The sequence below is a fragment of the Thunnus thynnus genome, chromosome 17, assembly GCF_963924715.1.
Source record: "Thunnus thynnus chromosome 17, fThuThy2.1, whole genome shotgun sequence".
NCBI lineage: Eukaryota > Metazoa > Chordata > Actinopteri > Scombriformes > Scombridae > Thunnus > Thunnus thynnus.
In genome coordinates this window covers 11,159,781-11,176,150 of record NC_089533.1, presented here as the reverse complement: position 1 = coordinate 11,176,150, position 16,370 = coordinate 11,159,781, and the positions used below count along the sequence as shown (strand labels likewise).

General features: G+C 41.7%; 1 protein-coding gene across 1 annotated transcript in view; it reads left to right on the top strand.

The window, feature by feature from the left end:
* Positions 1 to 1,196: 1,196 nt before the first annotated feature.
* olfm2a (olfactomedin 2a) overlaps positions 1,197 to 16,370 on the top strand; it is a 51,832-nt gene continuing 36,658 nt past the window's right edge. The window contains exon 1 of the mRNA XM_067570826.1: positions 1,197 to 1,648. Within this exon, the coding sequence (XP_067426927.1) occupies positions 1,592 to 1,648 (57 nt within the window). The 5' untranslated portion in view covers positions 1,197 to 1,591. The remainder of the gene's footprint in view (positions 1,649 to 16,370) is intronic.

Below are 16,370 nucleotides of genomic sequence, written 5' to 3'. Positions count from 1 at the left end.
GTGTAAGTGATTTATCACCGACTTCCATACATCTGCTGTCATTCTTTATTCTTGGCACTACAGATTTCCATTGGATAAACCCTAAAAACTTTCACCTTTCCACTGATTTATGATAGGTTTCATAGTATACATTTTAAGAAAAGGGAGTTTATAACCAACTTGGATTTTTACAAATAGTGTGTTTCAAACCTGTATTTGTCTCCTTTGTTGTACACCACCATATTTTAGCTACTTTTGAAAAATCCTAAAAACGATGTATACCATCTGTCACTTAATAGACAAGGAATCTGCTCCAGCTACTGTTGTTTAAAATATGACATATTCTGTGTTGGTTAGGTATGTAAGCCATATTATTAAGGGGTGAGGGTAGAATGGGCAGCAGAGGCTGCTATATTATTCATACCCAATTCAGGATCAGCAGAAGCCACAAACACAGCCTGTCAAAAAAAGCAAGGGAATCACAGGCGCACCCATCCAATCACTGTGACACTGTTCACATGAACACACACAAAAAGATTACATACAAAAACTGTGTCCACAACCTCACCTGGCTCAGAAAATAGTTGTTTAATCATCTCTGGCTAACAGTCAATATCTTCATTGTAATCGGGGAAAGAATAATCTCTATGAATTCTCTAAACCCCAGATAATCCCTCTGTTTTGGCATCTTCTAATTGGACAATTAATAATATGAATGTAGATTTGACAGCTACTATACCGATCTTTCATAATGTACACAATTGTCAGCCACAGTTGGATTATCAGTGCTAAATGTCAGCTCTTTCTTGAGGTATCTGCCATTGTAGTGGGAAAAAAGCACTGCAAGCAATGCTATCTATCTATCTATCTATCTATCTATCTATCTATCTATCTATCTATCTATCTATCTATCTATCTATCTATCTATCTATCTTAGTTGTCTGTCTCTCCGTCACTGGAGCAAGAATTGTCAGTGCAAGCAGGTCTCTCTCTCTTTCTCTCTCTCTCTCTCACTCTTGCTGTCTCTCTCTCTCTCTCTCTGTAACACACATGCGCGCGCGCGCACACACACACACACACACACACACACACACACACACACACACACACACACACACACACACACACACACACGCACGCACGGCCAAGCTTGGCTGCATCAAAGAGTGGTACTTCTTTGACTGGGCTCCTAGCACATAGACGTGCTGCTCCTAGCGTCGGCACCTTGCAAGCACAGCAGTCACCTTCCAACCTCTGCGACTCTCCTCCGCTCTTGTCGCTCAGTCGCAGTTATTTTGCAGGACGGAAAGGGGACCGCTGACTGTCCGTTTCGCCTGTTTACAGCATCTGAGGAGTTTTCCCCACCAGGAGATCGGAGCGTTTGCTTTCGGTACCCGCAAAAGAGTCTATGCTCCACAACAGACACGCGGCTGGTCGCTTTACCGAACCAGAAAGGGCTGCCGTGCGTCCTGGTGATGAGGTTGGTGGCGCACAGCCGACACAGTATTAAAGGAATCCCTCTGTATCTGAAGAAACCGCCCCAGTAAGGGACAAGAACGGGGGGAGAGCTGCGGGAACTGTTGTCGGCTGGGACGCTATCATTTCGACTAGGATGCATCTCTTCAGTGCCATGTTCCTGCTTGTGATGTTAGCTGTCATTCCCTGTGAGGTAAGGACCCCGGCACAAACGCTTGCACGCTATGAATAAGCATTGTTTAAAAGTTCCTAAAGCACTACCGACCGCCTGTATATGCATTCTCAAATATAGATAATTTAAGTAAGAAGCAACACCTTAGTGCGAGCTGTATCACAGTTACAAATAAGAGAAAATATTATGTTAAGTCAGTGTGGAGACTGTGTGCATGGTGCAGCATTAAACAAGCAAATTGCTATTGTTCTGAGGGTATATCCTTTCAGTGTGCAACCTTGTATACTAATGAGAAGCAAGGACAGAGTAAGAAGAAAGTTCAGAAAAGATATGACTATACGCAGAGCTTGTAGTTGACGGTAAAAACCACCTGATCCCGTTTTACTTGACGTTTTATTTCGGGAATTGAGCTCACACACATTTTGAGACTGACATAATGATGTAGGCCTAATCTGTTGTATGAATTACAATGAGTAAAATAAAAAGCTGGTAAGGACATTGTCTTTAAGGAAAAAGTAACCATGATTAAAGTAACGTTTTTCCATGACAATGTAACTGATTTATGCGGGTTCTGATGGCTTCGATGCCCCGGAGGTCGTTGTTTACAGATCTCCCTATCCACCTTTACATCACTGACAGAGAAATCTAGAGACTCCCCGAAGATATATCTGATAGCGCTGATTAAGCTGAAAGAACCGAGCAATGAACGGCAACGCTGACAGTTTGTTTACAGGATCTATGTGTGATTTGTGGCTGTGAATACGAGCCGTGCGTAATTAGTAGTGTACCAGACCAGCGCCAAGAAATGGTTGTGGATCTTGAGATGTGTGATGTGTGTCAGTGTGTGTGTGTGTGTGTGTGTGTGTGTGTGTGTGTGTGTGTGTGTGTGTGTGTGTGTGTGTGTGTGTGTGTGGCGTGCTGTAGTGCATGAAAAAAAAACCCGTGCCCGTTTGGTAAAAATGACGAGCTTTGATGTGACAGTTATAAATTGAAGTGAAGGACGGTAAATTATTTGACCCAGAAAAGCTTTCAGTCAAGGCAGGAGCATGAAAACTTGCAGAGGTTCAGCTGGTCAGCATACATGCAGTGCTGAGCATAACCCATGACAGCATAGAAAGTATAACACTGGAGGTCTGCTGATAGAGTACCTATAATTTTCCTGTTATTTATGAGTGCATAAAACACCCTATGATCGGTACATTGGACAGCGCCGTTTCGCACCTTCAGTTACTTGCAGCAGCAAGTATTTTCATGACCATGGACAGCGCCGTGTCACGCCTTCCGTTGAAAACAGCGCTCTGAGTCAATTTAGCGCCACAGACACAGCCTCTTCATTCGTTGGCGGTGAGGATCAGCATTTGGCAAAGGCCACCAGACAGATTTCAGGGCCTTACAAATAAAACAACTCTAAAATAAATCTTTAAGGGTGCTAAACAAAAAGAAGAGTAATGTATATGAACAATCTATTCAACCTCAAAATGTTATGACATTTGAAAAATACCAGTGAGTTGGATATAAGTAACACAGACACACTAATTTTTCTTTTAGGGTGGCTGAATACTTCCAAGGGCCCTTATATGTTTCATCTCTAAGGCCCCCAAACAATGCAGTTTGATACAGTTTTGGGGTTTCTACACCAAACATGACCACTGCCCCTGATCACATTTAACTGTCTATATTTATGTCTTTCACAATATGTGGTAACACAAGGTGTGTGTCCCATTGCGGCAAATGTATCTGACTGAGGAGTAGCTCCTGTGTTGTTAACAATAATTCTGTAAAATGTAGAAACAGTAAAATCCATATGTTGCAGCATCAGTGCTTTACATGCCACGTCTACAGGTTGAGTGAACACTGTGTTTGACCTTTTCAGTCTAGCAGAGGTGCGCTGATGAACAGGCTGTACTGTACACCTGTGTGTCGAGTTCACAGTGTAATATGTATTAAACAAGCTGCAGGAGTCTCCAGGTCTCACACACTGAATGCATTACCAGATGCATACCTACCACTCCAAATGAAACCACAAAGAGGTATGGACGTGCCTCTTTGACCTCCTTTAAATTAAATTACTTATTATATTTTCTGCGGCTTAATAACCAAATTAACTGAAAGTTTGCAGATCTTTCTGATTTAATCGAGTTACTAAATGTAATGCTTCAAGTAAAATTTAAAATTACACAACTTGTCTGTGCTAAGGCCGACACAGCTTTATGGATGTTCTTCAGTAAATAAAGAGGAATAAATGTCATTGTTAAACAGCTGCAAATGTGACATTGAAAATGTAGCTGACGGCTTACCATTGTATCTCAATAGCTGTAACCATCTCGCTTCTTCAGAGGGTTCACACTGTAATTGGCCTTAGGGGACAATTTGTTATATATGTTTACATTAAATATTTAAAAAGGCTGAACGGAAATATGACACCACCCGTCTCACCAAGATTGCACCGCAAACATAAAGAATTGAAGACTTCTTGCGTATCTACTGCATTGAGGGTAACATTCCGTTTCAGTGGAGTTGAGACATTCACATATTTCAGTCACAGTCTCAGCACAGGCCTGTATGAAATATTTACAGGGCTTTAATGAGACAGATGCACTTGTTCGTTCACTGCATGTGTTTGTTAAGTACCCATAAAGCCCAGGGGTCCTAGTGTTATTGATATAGATGGGCACCTGCTTGACCTTGGCACAGATGTCTTGTTATTGTGTGCGTATCAAACCATGCATGTCAGGACACACCACACAAGTGCATATGTGTCTGTGTGTGTGTGCATTTGTAAGTAGAGCATACAGTGCTAGTACTATGCACACATATGGTGTGCGGTATACTGCATGCATGTTATACTTTGTTGGCTTCCACTTTAACAGGGTAAAGAGAGAGATGTATTGCAACTAATCAAAGCTTAAAATGATCTAAAAGTCTTCTCAAAACACGGCAAATTCACTTTAAAATATTTTTTACAAAATGTATACAATTTGTCCAGAATGTAAAGTATGACTTTGAAAGTACTATAATATTGATTTAACTCAAAGGCACCTTATCTTCTCTAAAAAGTGTGGGACGTTCAGAGGAGTTTGCTCTAACAATCATTCTGCAAGGTGTAAACCACCTTTAATGTATAACATTTTGGAACAAATCTTCTTAATATACAACATACTGCACAATGTAATGACCATCATCAGTCAAGAGGTAGAAATTATACTATGTTGGCATAATGCGGATTGTAACATTTTTTTCTGAGAAAGTCAGCATCTTTTCATTAGTCTAGTTAATATTAATAGCTTAGTATTGATCGCAATGTAAATGTAATGCCACAGCAGAAATTCCAACTCACATTATGTTAAGGTGCTCTGTTTACGTGTATGTAGACGAGGACTTCAATCGAATGTGATGAATGAAACTCACATGAAGTATGAGATGATCAGATATTTTGGAGTTGTTAAACACAGACAAATAAAGACAACAAGAAATCAACATTCAAACCATTAATAGATGCCACAGTTCTGCCTGCATATGGAAATACTACCAGCAACACCTTACATTTTTTTAGGGGGAAAAATCAGTGTTAGTGAAATGTCCCTTTTTATCACAAATGAGGTAACTTGAAATTTGGTTGGTCAGACTTGCCCTGAATCTTCATGAATAAAACACAAAAAATGGAGACTTTAAATAATTCTTAAATCATATTTTCAAATGGGTAATGCCAGCAGATCACACAATGATCTAGCAACATTTTCCACTAATATTCCTGTCAAACTTTCAAGTTGATTTAAAAAGCATGCTGGAGCATCACTGAGAGGTGAGGTGAGGTAATATTGTTTACGGGGACAAAAGACTGCTTTGTTTAATTTTGTGCAGTTGCCCAATTTATGCTTAAGCAATTGGGTATGAAGATTGTTTCAAGGACTTGAAACATTCACGTTCAGGTTTAGAGGCAAAAAATGTTTTTGTGGTCCCACTGGGGCAAGGGAGTGCCAGAGGAATGCAGTTATTGGTTTAAGACGTCTGGGCTCGAGGACTTCCGACACTAGCATGGATCAGAGTGATGGAAATGAACACTTGCTTTGGTGTTTTTCTGCTCAAACACCAAGTGCAGTGGAGGTGAAAACCTAATTGCTTGTCATTCTCAAGGAAGGAGACAGAACCCTGTGGAAGCAATTGGCTAGATTTTTCAGCAGTTTACTAGATGCCTTCACTCACCAGGGATCACAATAAAGGACCTTGTTAAGTTATGTTTCCTCATTCTAGATTGGTGTGATGATTGCACCAGAAACCCAACCAGCTGGGGTCGGTTTATAGCTAAAAGGCAAGTAATGTAAAGTAACCAGCAGTTGTAAATCATGCAGTGTTTAAAACATAATTTGGCACAAACACATTTATCTATTTATATTGAGCTAATTATTCAGTATTAAGTGCTATAATATAAGTGTCACTGAATAGAGATGGTTTTATTGGCACAAAGGAAACAATAGCTATGATAATGCTACACTGAGAGGACTTTTTTTCTTTTAGCTACATGTCAGTTATTAATAAGCCTGACATATATTAGGTCTGACTCCACAGCCAAAGTGATGGAAAGCAGCACGCTGGCCCGATGCTAACGCTGTCTATAATGTCTCCACATGTGAGAACAACAAGGACAGACCTCAGCTCAATCAGAGTCAGGCAGGACAAACAGCTGGGTCGGCTAATGTCCAATCCAGACAGCTTTGAATAGTCCACCGACCTGGCAGTGTCCCTTTGGCCAAAAAATCTCTTTTTCTGGGACCAGTCCAATGAGAGAAAAGCAGCACGATCACAATAAAAGCCCTCGCCAGACATGAGTGTGATCGAGCCACTTGTGGTAAATTTCTGTCCTTGTCTCCATGCCAAAAGCATATCACAGAAAAAAAAAATTACCAAGACATTGAAGCTTGTCAAACCTTGTAAAAAAAATACTTCCTTTTTTATCTTCCCTCTGGCATTATTATCAGTGAGCCTACCTGTTAAAAGCTTTTATAAATCCTGAGGAGTGAGACAGTGCAGATGACAGTCAGAGAGGAACAGAGCTGTGAGAGTCGTCTATGTTTCCCAGGAGGAAGGACACTAGGTAGCAGGCTGGACAGAATGTGCTCTGCCAAGCAGCAGCCTAACCTCCACCTAGAGAATTAAACAGATGAAAAGCTGCAGGAGCATGGGTTATAAATCTGCCAGTGGGAGGCAAAGACACACACTCAACCATTAAAATCACCTTGCTATGCTATGACAAGTCCAGTGCTTGTCTGCATTGCTAACATTGCATTACAACACAAGCCCATATAATTAGAAAGTCAAGCTGTAGCACTTAGACGCAACTTGTAATCAAATGCGAGAATTTAACATATTCAGTATGTAATTCATATAGCATTCATTTTCTCATAATGTCAACATTTCTTAAGTATAATAGCTATAATATGTGCCACATTTTCCTCATAAATGGCAATAATGTGTGAGTTTAGTGTAATTTTCATATGTTTCTTGCTCTGTTCAGACATAAATAAGATAACCCACATAACCTAATATCTGCGTTGTGCCTGTCAGTCAGTAACAATCATGTCTAGCAGTACGTGGGTGAGTGAGTGAGTAGGTAGGGTTACATTAGCCACTGTGTGCCTGCGTCCACCTTCATGCACTCCCCATTAATATACAAATGTGCTGCTTCACAATCAGCCACAGATAATGAGGTTGCATTAGGTTTGATTCAGTGCTGCTTGAAGAGATTGAATAGTATGTGCTTGTGTCTTGACTGATTAGGGTAGAGCTCGAATCAGCGCGCGATAATGATACTACATTGTGTGAGTCAGAACTTTAGCAATGTGAAGAGATTTGTTTCATAAAAGAGATACTGCTTAAGAAAGGAGGCCGGAGTGCAGGGAGCTATTGAGCCTTTGTCCTGTCCGCTGTTCATTTGCTCATCCTAATGTTTGATGTGCTTTCATGTAGCCTGCTGCTTCATCATCAGAGGAGTGTATGTGTGTGAGTGTGTGTGTGTGTGTAATATGTATTCATCACATTGTAAGGACAAAAATACGCACACACAGTCACATGGTTGGGCCTTGCCTCTCATCTGGGAACAATTCAGTCCTCAGATGGTTGTTTTCAGGTTTAGAGTTGCGATTGACAAATTTTGGTGGTAGACACATATTGGTTATGGTTTAGAGTTAGAGCAAGTCAATACAATGTCCTCACAAGTACTATACTGTGTGTGTAATAGATAAAGTGAATGGTGGTTAGCATGTGTGTTTGTTAATGGACAGGGAGGTTTGTGTGCCAGTGTGAGTGGTTTTGTTTTTGATGATGTACCTGTTTCTGGGTCAGTTTTCTAAATGTGGTCTTTTCATGACTCACACAGGGGTGATATTAGCGTGTGTTGATGGTGGTGAGCTTTTTTGTGGTGTGGCCCAGGGTGAAATGGGTGACTGATTTTACTACTGCAGTGCCCTGGATGAGGCATGAAGGCAGCCAGCAGTCTGCGTGGTAATTGGTTAACAGATGGAATTCTGGGAAGAGAAGCATTTGAGGTCAGCGGCCCGACTCTCAGAGTAACACCGTGTCCCTGTCATGGATGGCCCCCCTCTGAGGTACAGAGGGTGTGTCAGCATGGCAATACCTTTCCAGCTGGAATGCCCTTTTCTGTACTTGTTCATATGCAAGCATGCATGACCTTGCTGACTTGAGACAAACAAAACACAAAATTGTGTTCTTAACTTCATACAGCATAACCAACATAAAAAAGCCTGCAGACATTACATATTACTGGTACTCTATGCAAGAGTCAGATTTTCAAAGCAGCACTTTCTGGCACTGACTGACACTCCTACAGACAAACCAAATCCCTTTCATGTTTGCTGTTTGTTTTCTGGGTTTTTTTTTAAGTCTTTGTAAAGCAATAATAAATATGTGTTTTCAGTTTTTCAAAAACAGAAAAATGTGTTACTAACCACCCAGCCAAATTTGAATGATCAAAAAAATTGCCAAGTATATAAAATTAGGTTTCAAAATTGTGGAAAAACAAGCAGTATTCTGAGCTCCAAAACACTGGGGGCGTGTCTGCTGAAGATGCTGAAATTGCTCCCCAACTCAACCAACTGAACAGTTTCTGAGTCTCTTAACTATGCTCATGCCGAACTCCCTTAAAAAAAAATAAAAAATAATAGGCCTTATTTGTAGGTGTAAGACAAGCAATGTGGATGATATTTCAAAAGTAAAGTAATGCTAGGAGCTGCTGTTTAATTCAGCACCTATTTTGTAGGTAAATGTGGACTTATTTCACTAAAAATGTAACTTAAATGAGTAGGTAACAGGCGATCCATCGCCAATTAGCGTTATGTTAAATTGCCGTTTTTTACAATTAAGTTTGGTGTCAACATTACTCACTTCTTTGAAAAGCGCCAGCGCAGGGCTAGATGTAGCAGCCGTGGGAGTTCATCTGTAGTGACAGTGAAGGCACCAGAGTAGCGTCCGCAATGCAGCTGAGGCAGCGATGGTGAGACTGGACAGAGAGGCAGAGAGGGCAGCCACACAGGCACGGCTCCCGCAAAAGTACTGCACCAGCAGCGGGACATAGATGTATCCTCTGGGTGGACCAGAGCTTTAACACTGACTCTACCCGGCAATGGATGCTTCATGTGGGTTTGAATAGCTCCTTGAGCACTACCGTTGGCCAAAAATGGTCCCATTCACCAAAAGCTAATACCATGACACCAGTGGCTATAAACCTGGCTCCGCCAGACGGGATAGAGCATAATCAAGCAGGGGAAGAGAGGAGGACTAAGAGTTAAGCTAAGGCTAATACCTCGTCAGCTGTCTCTACCCAGTATTTTCCTCACCAATTTACGGTCTCCGGTGAACAACATGGATGAACTGTGACTGTGGATCACAACTCATACAAGGACTATGGACTGCAACTTCATGATTTTTACGGAAACATGGCTTAACAGACTACAGCATACATCAGGATGCTAAGCTTGCAATCAAAGTATTGCATGCTGCCATTAGCAAACAACAGACTACACACCCAGCGGATGCTAAGGTGCTCTAGTTCTTATATAGTGTTAGGGGAGGGGTCATGCTAGTCAATCCTCTACATCATGGATCCACCGTTTCAGGCTCACCCAAAAAATCCTGATCACAAAAATGGTGAAAAACTGTTTAATGGTCTAACTCCACAATTCAGTACCACATAGTTCTCAGTCTTTTCATGTTTTCAGCAATTATTTTCTAACATGTATAATGTGTTTCAAAAGGAAACTCTGATTTTCCTTTACATGGGCTTTAAGCTCTAAAATCTTTCAGTGGTAGGCTGATTAACTGCCACCACAAAGGCCATTTGTTAGACATTTGTTTGAGTATTTTGCAGATTTTCAGAGGACAAGGGACACCACCCATCCAACTGGAAAGACAGATAGGAAAGTCTGGTGTCCATGTTATAAATGACCACTTATTCTGAACCGCAGACTGACCACTACTTATCCTCTGGGGTTGTGTGGGCACTAAATGACCTCTGATGCTGTTTTCTGTCTTGTCGAAAAACCCAGAGGCCTGCTGTCCTAAAATGACCATTAGCATTGTGCACTGAGCTGGCTGACTCTAGGGCAGCTCGTAATCGTCATTAGAAAGGTCTTTGGGACTGAGTACCAAATACAGTTGTTAGGGTCTTCTTACTTATATGTGGTTAACCCAGCTGCTAACCAGCAGCCAGCTGTAGACTGATTACTTTTCATGCATGCAGGAAGAAAGAAAAGTAGATTTACATGTGTCCCCTTTTGACCATTATCCTTTCTTCCAGAAAATTTCACAATGACTGACTAATCCACAAATCATTTCTCAAAATATTTGATGTGCTCATATAATGTATAGGACTTTATGTGTATGCTTACTGTCAGCAGTGTATGGGAGGACCAGCTTGACTGGTGGGATGAATATCATCCCTATATCGCATTCTCTCCCCCACTTTCTCTCTTGCCTTCTGTGTGAGTGTGCTGGAGGGTGCAGGACTCCCAGAGGTTTATGTCTGTGACTCTAAGCAAGAGTGACATTTCTCTGACAACACCCAGAACAGGCACACACATGCACACACACATGCAGTTTCTCTTTCACACACACATTCCTTTTGTCTCTCTTTCTCTCTCCCCTTCGCTCTCTAGTTCACAAACATGTCAGCAATGGGATCCACAAAAGACAAAGAGCCAAATAACGCATGGAATCGATACCAACGGACATGGCTGAGGCTGTTAAATCAGTCGTAGGGTATAGTATGACTGACAGATGCCAATTAGAGCGCAGACATGCTTGATCATCTGGTCAATGCTGGACACGCTGCCACCAGTAATAAGGGTAATAACACACGTTACCCTAGTAACTGCCACTGTGGGACTCACTCAATGTTTTTTTTTTTTTTTTTGCGTCCATCTGCTCTTTTTTGCATTGCAGTAGGCACCTCCTGACCAGTTTTCTGTACGACCTTGCTTTCCCCTGCTCGATGAATCTTTTATGAGCCTGGCAATGTGGGTTTCTGTGTAGAAGATTGGAATATAAATATGGCTGTTGCGCCTAGAGCTCCTCTTCCTGCTCTGATACAAAAGCTTTCATAAGACTGAGCAGATTGGGCAAGCTGCTACTTGAACAGTGCTCTTCACATCTCTTCGCTTTTATCGGAAGACACACATCCCGTATCAGAGAGTGTTATGCATCTTTGAACACCTAACACAGATTCTGCCTCCACCTGCTCAATCACATGGTTGGACAACATACCACACCCACGGGAAATCTTGTTTCCTTTCGAAAGCGCCATGTCAAATTCTTTCTGTCTGAGATTTTGCACAGCATAGATTTCTCTTCGAAAGCCCTAGTTAATTGCATATTGCTCACATTTATGTTATGAAGTTGAGAGTTGTAGCAGTAATTGATATGGTAAAAAAAAAACTGAGATAGTAAATCTTGGTTGAACTCCTCAGACTGTACTATGCCTCTTTTCTTCTGACGACATCTTTCTCTCTTTTATCTTCCTCTCTACTCCCTGAACCTTTCTTTTTCACATGATCCTTATTACCTTTATTCCAGAGAATCCTCTCCGCACCACAACGTGTGAGTGTGGCAGCATTGCCTCCCATGTTGAAAGCTAACTCAATTGCATGGCTTTCATTTTGGGGAATGAAGGATGAGAGCTATACGGCGCGGCAGAAGCGGGTGGCAAGAGAAACCATTTAATCGATGTGTTTTCCGCGTGGCACTGTCACAGCCACTCAGTAGGGCCATTGATGAGGGAGGCTCTCTCTGACTGCGCCAAGGCTTAAAGGCTCCAGTCAGGCAGGCGTGGGAGCCCAGCAGCCACCAGACAGTGCTGCATATCAAGCAGGCTGGCATAGCTGCTCTCTGCAGCCCCACGGTGAGGAAGGTAGAGAGGTCCTTTGATAGAGACACTACATGTAGGAGAGGGGAGATAACAAGATGCTCCAGTGGAAGGAACACCAGCTTACATTACATTATGCTGCCTGATTCTAAACCCCTGGGATTTCTCCAAGTCTACAAAACACACACAGACTCAGTAGTGTGTAATACTGGATGTGAACACAACATCTGGAAGTAGGAGTCACAACTAGAGAGACTGACTTACATTTGTATGCAGCTAATTGGGAACTCAGTATGTATATATAAAGAAAAAGTCGAATGGAATGATACCTTTAGCTCTGATGACATTTACTGAAAGAAATTTGGTCTAGCTTTGATCGATTACGCAAAATTGGAGGAAAATGATGTAACACCCTGACTTTGGCATTTATTTTTCATACATCAGAGGGCTCAGATTTGGATCACATTTACTCGAAAGGAACTTTTCTTAGAGTGAGTCCTGTATATACAGCAGTGCCACGAATCTATTGCTCATTATGCCCTTTTGATTTTTTTTTTTTTAAACAGCGGCCTTGAGATTGCCCTAAGCTCTCAGTATACATAATTTTCACCTTCTCTTTTCAATAATCTGCAGCCTCAAACACAAAGACAGCCTGCACAAAGAACAAAATCTATTTGTTCTGTACTCTAAAGAAAGCATAATTTTGCCCCTCCAGTCCCTTTATAATACTTTTGGCAGTGGGTATGAATTTGTGCATCTAAAGTATCTTAAAGCTACTGTGTGTGTAGTAATAAATACAGCTAAGAGAAGTGTTGTATTGAAAAGGCTCTATGTTCTTTAGAAATAAACACCAGCATACACTGGACATACACAACAAAGACTCAGGAACACACTCTCTCACACACACACAGCACACAGATGCTGTGAACTGAAGATGCTGAGGTGATCAGGGTTGGTGGGCAGTGTCAGAGTACAAAGTGAAAGGATGTGTACTGCGTTAGAATTTCGTGCCCAGTGGGGCCGCTGAGCAGGGCAGCATGGCTGAGAAGTGAGTGAGAGAGAGAGAGAAAGCAGAGAAGAAAGAGTGGATTTGGTGGAGATAAAAATTGAATATTACGGGCAAGGACAGAGGGAGAAATAGACAGATAGAGTGCCTTCTGACTGTTCCTGTAGGGTTATTATCTCCCCCTTCCTATCCAAAAGGAGAATAATAATTAGAGGCCTATCGCTCCATCACCATGGTTTTATTCCCCTCACTGGCACTGACACTCCTTGCAGATTGTCTTTAATTAGCTTCACATTGCTTAATCAATACAGCCGAGACCATGACAAAACAATGGCATGTGCGTCCTGTCGCTCGGGCGAGACAGACACAGGAAGAAGCAGGAAGGAAGGATGAAGTGTTGACAGACAAGATGAGAGAGGAAAATGATGTAGAGTGGCATTTCTGTGGGAGGGGAAAAAAGAAACGTCATGCTCTGATAAAAACCTGTTCTCATGATGATTGCAGTCTGCACTTGTTTATCTACTGTTGAGTTTATGTGCTGGTGCATTTGTTGCAAGATATGTGTATGTCTGCATCTTGCTGCACCACAAGGTGAGAAAAACAAGCAGATTGAAGTATTGGCTTAGCTGCATATCAGGCAGTAGCGATTGTCCCATCATGTCAGACTATACTATAGGATATTATGCAGCAATCCTCGTTATATTTTTGAGCAGCAGAGCTGAGTGCTTCAGCCACACTAATGGTGATGTGATGAATAGGTATTCAGGAGAGGTCTCTCTCTTTAAGCCTTAGTGCCTCAGGCTACTGGCCCTCTCAGGCCCAGCTCTCATCTCTTACTCTGCTCAGTGAGAGTATAACAGCATGCAGTGAGCTGCAGGGATCTTCAGAGAGGAGCACTTCTCGCTTGTCAGGCACATTTTTTGACTTGGTATGTTCTGGATCGATATCTGCAGCTGCCATGCTTAAATCTGTGTTGATCTTATCCAAACAGCTCTGAACAAGACCATTAAATGTTAACAGTGAGACTGAGCTCAAACTGAAACTGATTTCTACCTGCACATATTATTGGATACTTTTAGAAGGCATTTACATTGTGGAACAGGTTTATGGAGATGATCTGTTGAATCCGAAAAGAAGCCAAAAGAAGAACATCAACAAAGAGGAAATTTGAAAATTATCTAGAGTGGAGAGTCCTCCTACATAAGCCTCTGCTTTTCAAATTAACATGACCACAGTTGTTGTGCAGAGGTGGGCCCTTGCATGGGTGTCATTAAAATTTAAATTAGTGATTTAATCTGTGGGTGGCAGAAATGTCCCCAGAATGTGTTACCCTCTCAAGCTCATTATTAAAGGGTATTTCTGTCTCTCTGTCATTCTAATCTTCCATGCTTAGAGGTTGGATCTTAATTTGAAAGCATTCTTGTCCATTTTACCCGAAGCAATCAGACAATAGTCGACAATGATACGTCCCAGTAGGAATGAGCAATGGAGTCACAGACTGCCATGTCTTAAAGACAGCAAATGAAAATATTTATGTTAATGATTAGCAAAGGAAGCACATCCTTAAGGGAAAAATCATTTCCTATTCCCTCCTTGTGCTGAATGGAATATTAATGCACAGGATGGCCTTTCTGATATCATATTACCCAGGCTGCACTCACAAATATCATCATTAAGCACTGTGGATCTGCATCGTTTTCAGAGTGAGCAGCCCGCTGCACAACATCCTGGAAATGGAATCCGGCAGCCAAAGACAAAGACATAAAGACACATGTGTATAGATATCCACACTGCTACTGTTTGTTTAAAATCTAGAAACAAACAACCTCCTGCATGTCCAAGAACATACACCCCACAGTGAAATTGAATTGGGACGAATGATGGATTGAGATAGTAAGGCAGGACATTCACCATACAGTTTATTGCCATTTACCTGCTGAACATTGCATCTGTAGCTGAAAGATCCAGCCTGATGATCCAATGCAACCCCCATGTGGTGAAGCATCAAACTCAATGCCTACTCTTTACCATGAGGGCCTTCCTCTTCACCTTCCTCCCGCAAACACCTTCCCGCTCATAATTCTTCTCATCTCACACTCGGCTAACTCCACAGAATATTACCCGTTTATTTTATTCAACATACAGCCCTCTCATTTCTGCTCTGTATACTCATTTTCTCTAGTTTGTTGATATTTTCCTGTCTGTTTCTCTGTGTAATCACTGAACGAATCAGTGGCTCCTTATTCTGACAATGCAGCCGAGACTTTGCTGATTATATGGCTGGAATCATTGGCAGGGTGTTGGGGGAATGTACAAGGAACACAGGCTAACACAAGACTGTTTACTTATACTAATAATCCTTTCTACTCTTCCCACCAGCCAGGCACACTCCATAAAAGCACACAGTGACAAGCTAATTTGTTTATCTACAAGTTTCTCCTAACCATTTTTGCCCATAACTCCATGTGGCTGTAAATGTAATATTCAGTTAGGGGCTGTTTTGGGATTTCTCTCCACTGCACAGTGTGCCTGTGTTGTACTAATAATGTCTCCCTAATTAAATGTTACAGCTTCTCTGAGCATTAATGACCTGAAGACAGAGGATACAAATGGAAGCTTCAGCGTGAGCTCCGACAAAGAAGCTGGACGCAAGACTGCAGGCTGGTTCTGTCCCTTCATTACTAATATACAGCACATAGCTGATGGGCTCTGGTCATTGTTTGCTTCTGACCGTGTCCGAGCACAGAGCATTACAATGTTTGTTTTTTTCACAATTGGCTGCTGCAAACTCTCAGTCAACTCAGCCTGTAATTGCTAGGATTTCACCACTCCTCTCTGGTCCTGTTAGTTTCGCTGTTGCAGACGTGGCAGAAAACAGACAAGATGTAAATTCATCACCTCAGGGAGTTTCAAATGCATCACCAATCCTTTTCTCTCTTTTTTTTTTTTGGTTTCTTTCGCTCCCTATTTCTCTTTTTCTCTCTTTGCCTCTTAACATCACAGTCTCTTTTATAAACTCTTTGTCTATCTCATCTGTGGTTCTTTGGCTTATTTTCCTCTTGTGTAACCTACCACAGCGATAGGCTAATCATGGTGATACCTTCACTCTGTGAGTGGGTGACATTTGTAAACAATGAGTCAGACAGAGATCAAATGAGAAAAAAAAATAGACACTTTGTCCACTGGCTGTCTCTTTAAACATCTAACAAGACAGTAGGCGCATGGCATCTGGGATCAGCTCTCAGGTCTTTTTCAGATATAGATGAATCATGAACATCATTAGTGAAACAAAGCACTTCACCTGTACAGTAATAAGACAATGGAATGGCACTCAACTCAAAGTGCAGAAGCAGATTTTAAAACAC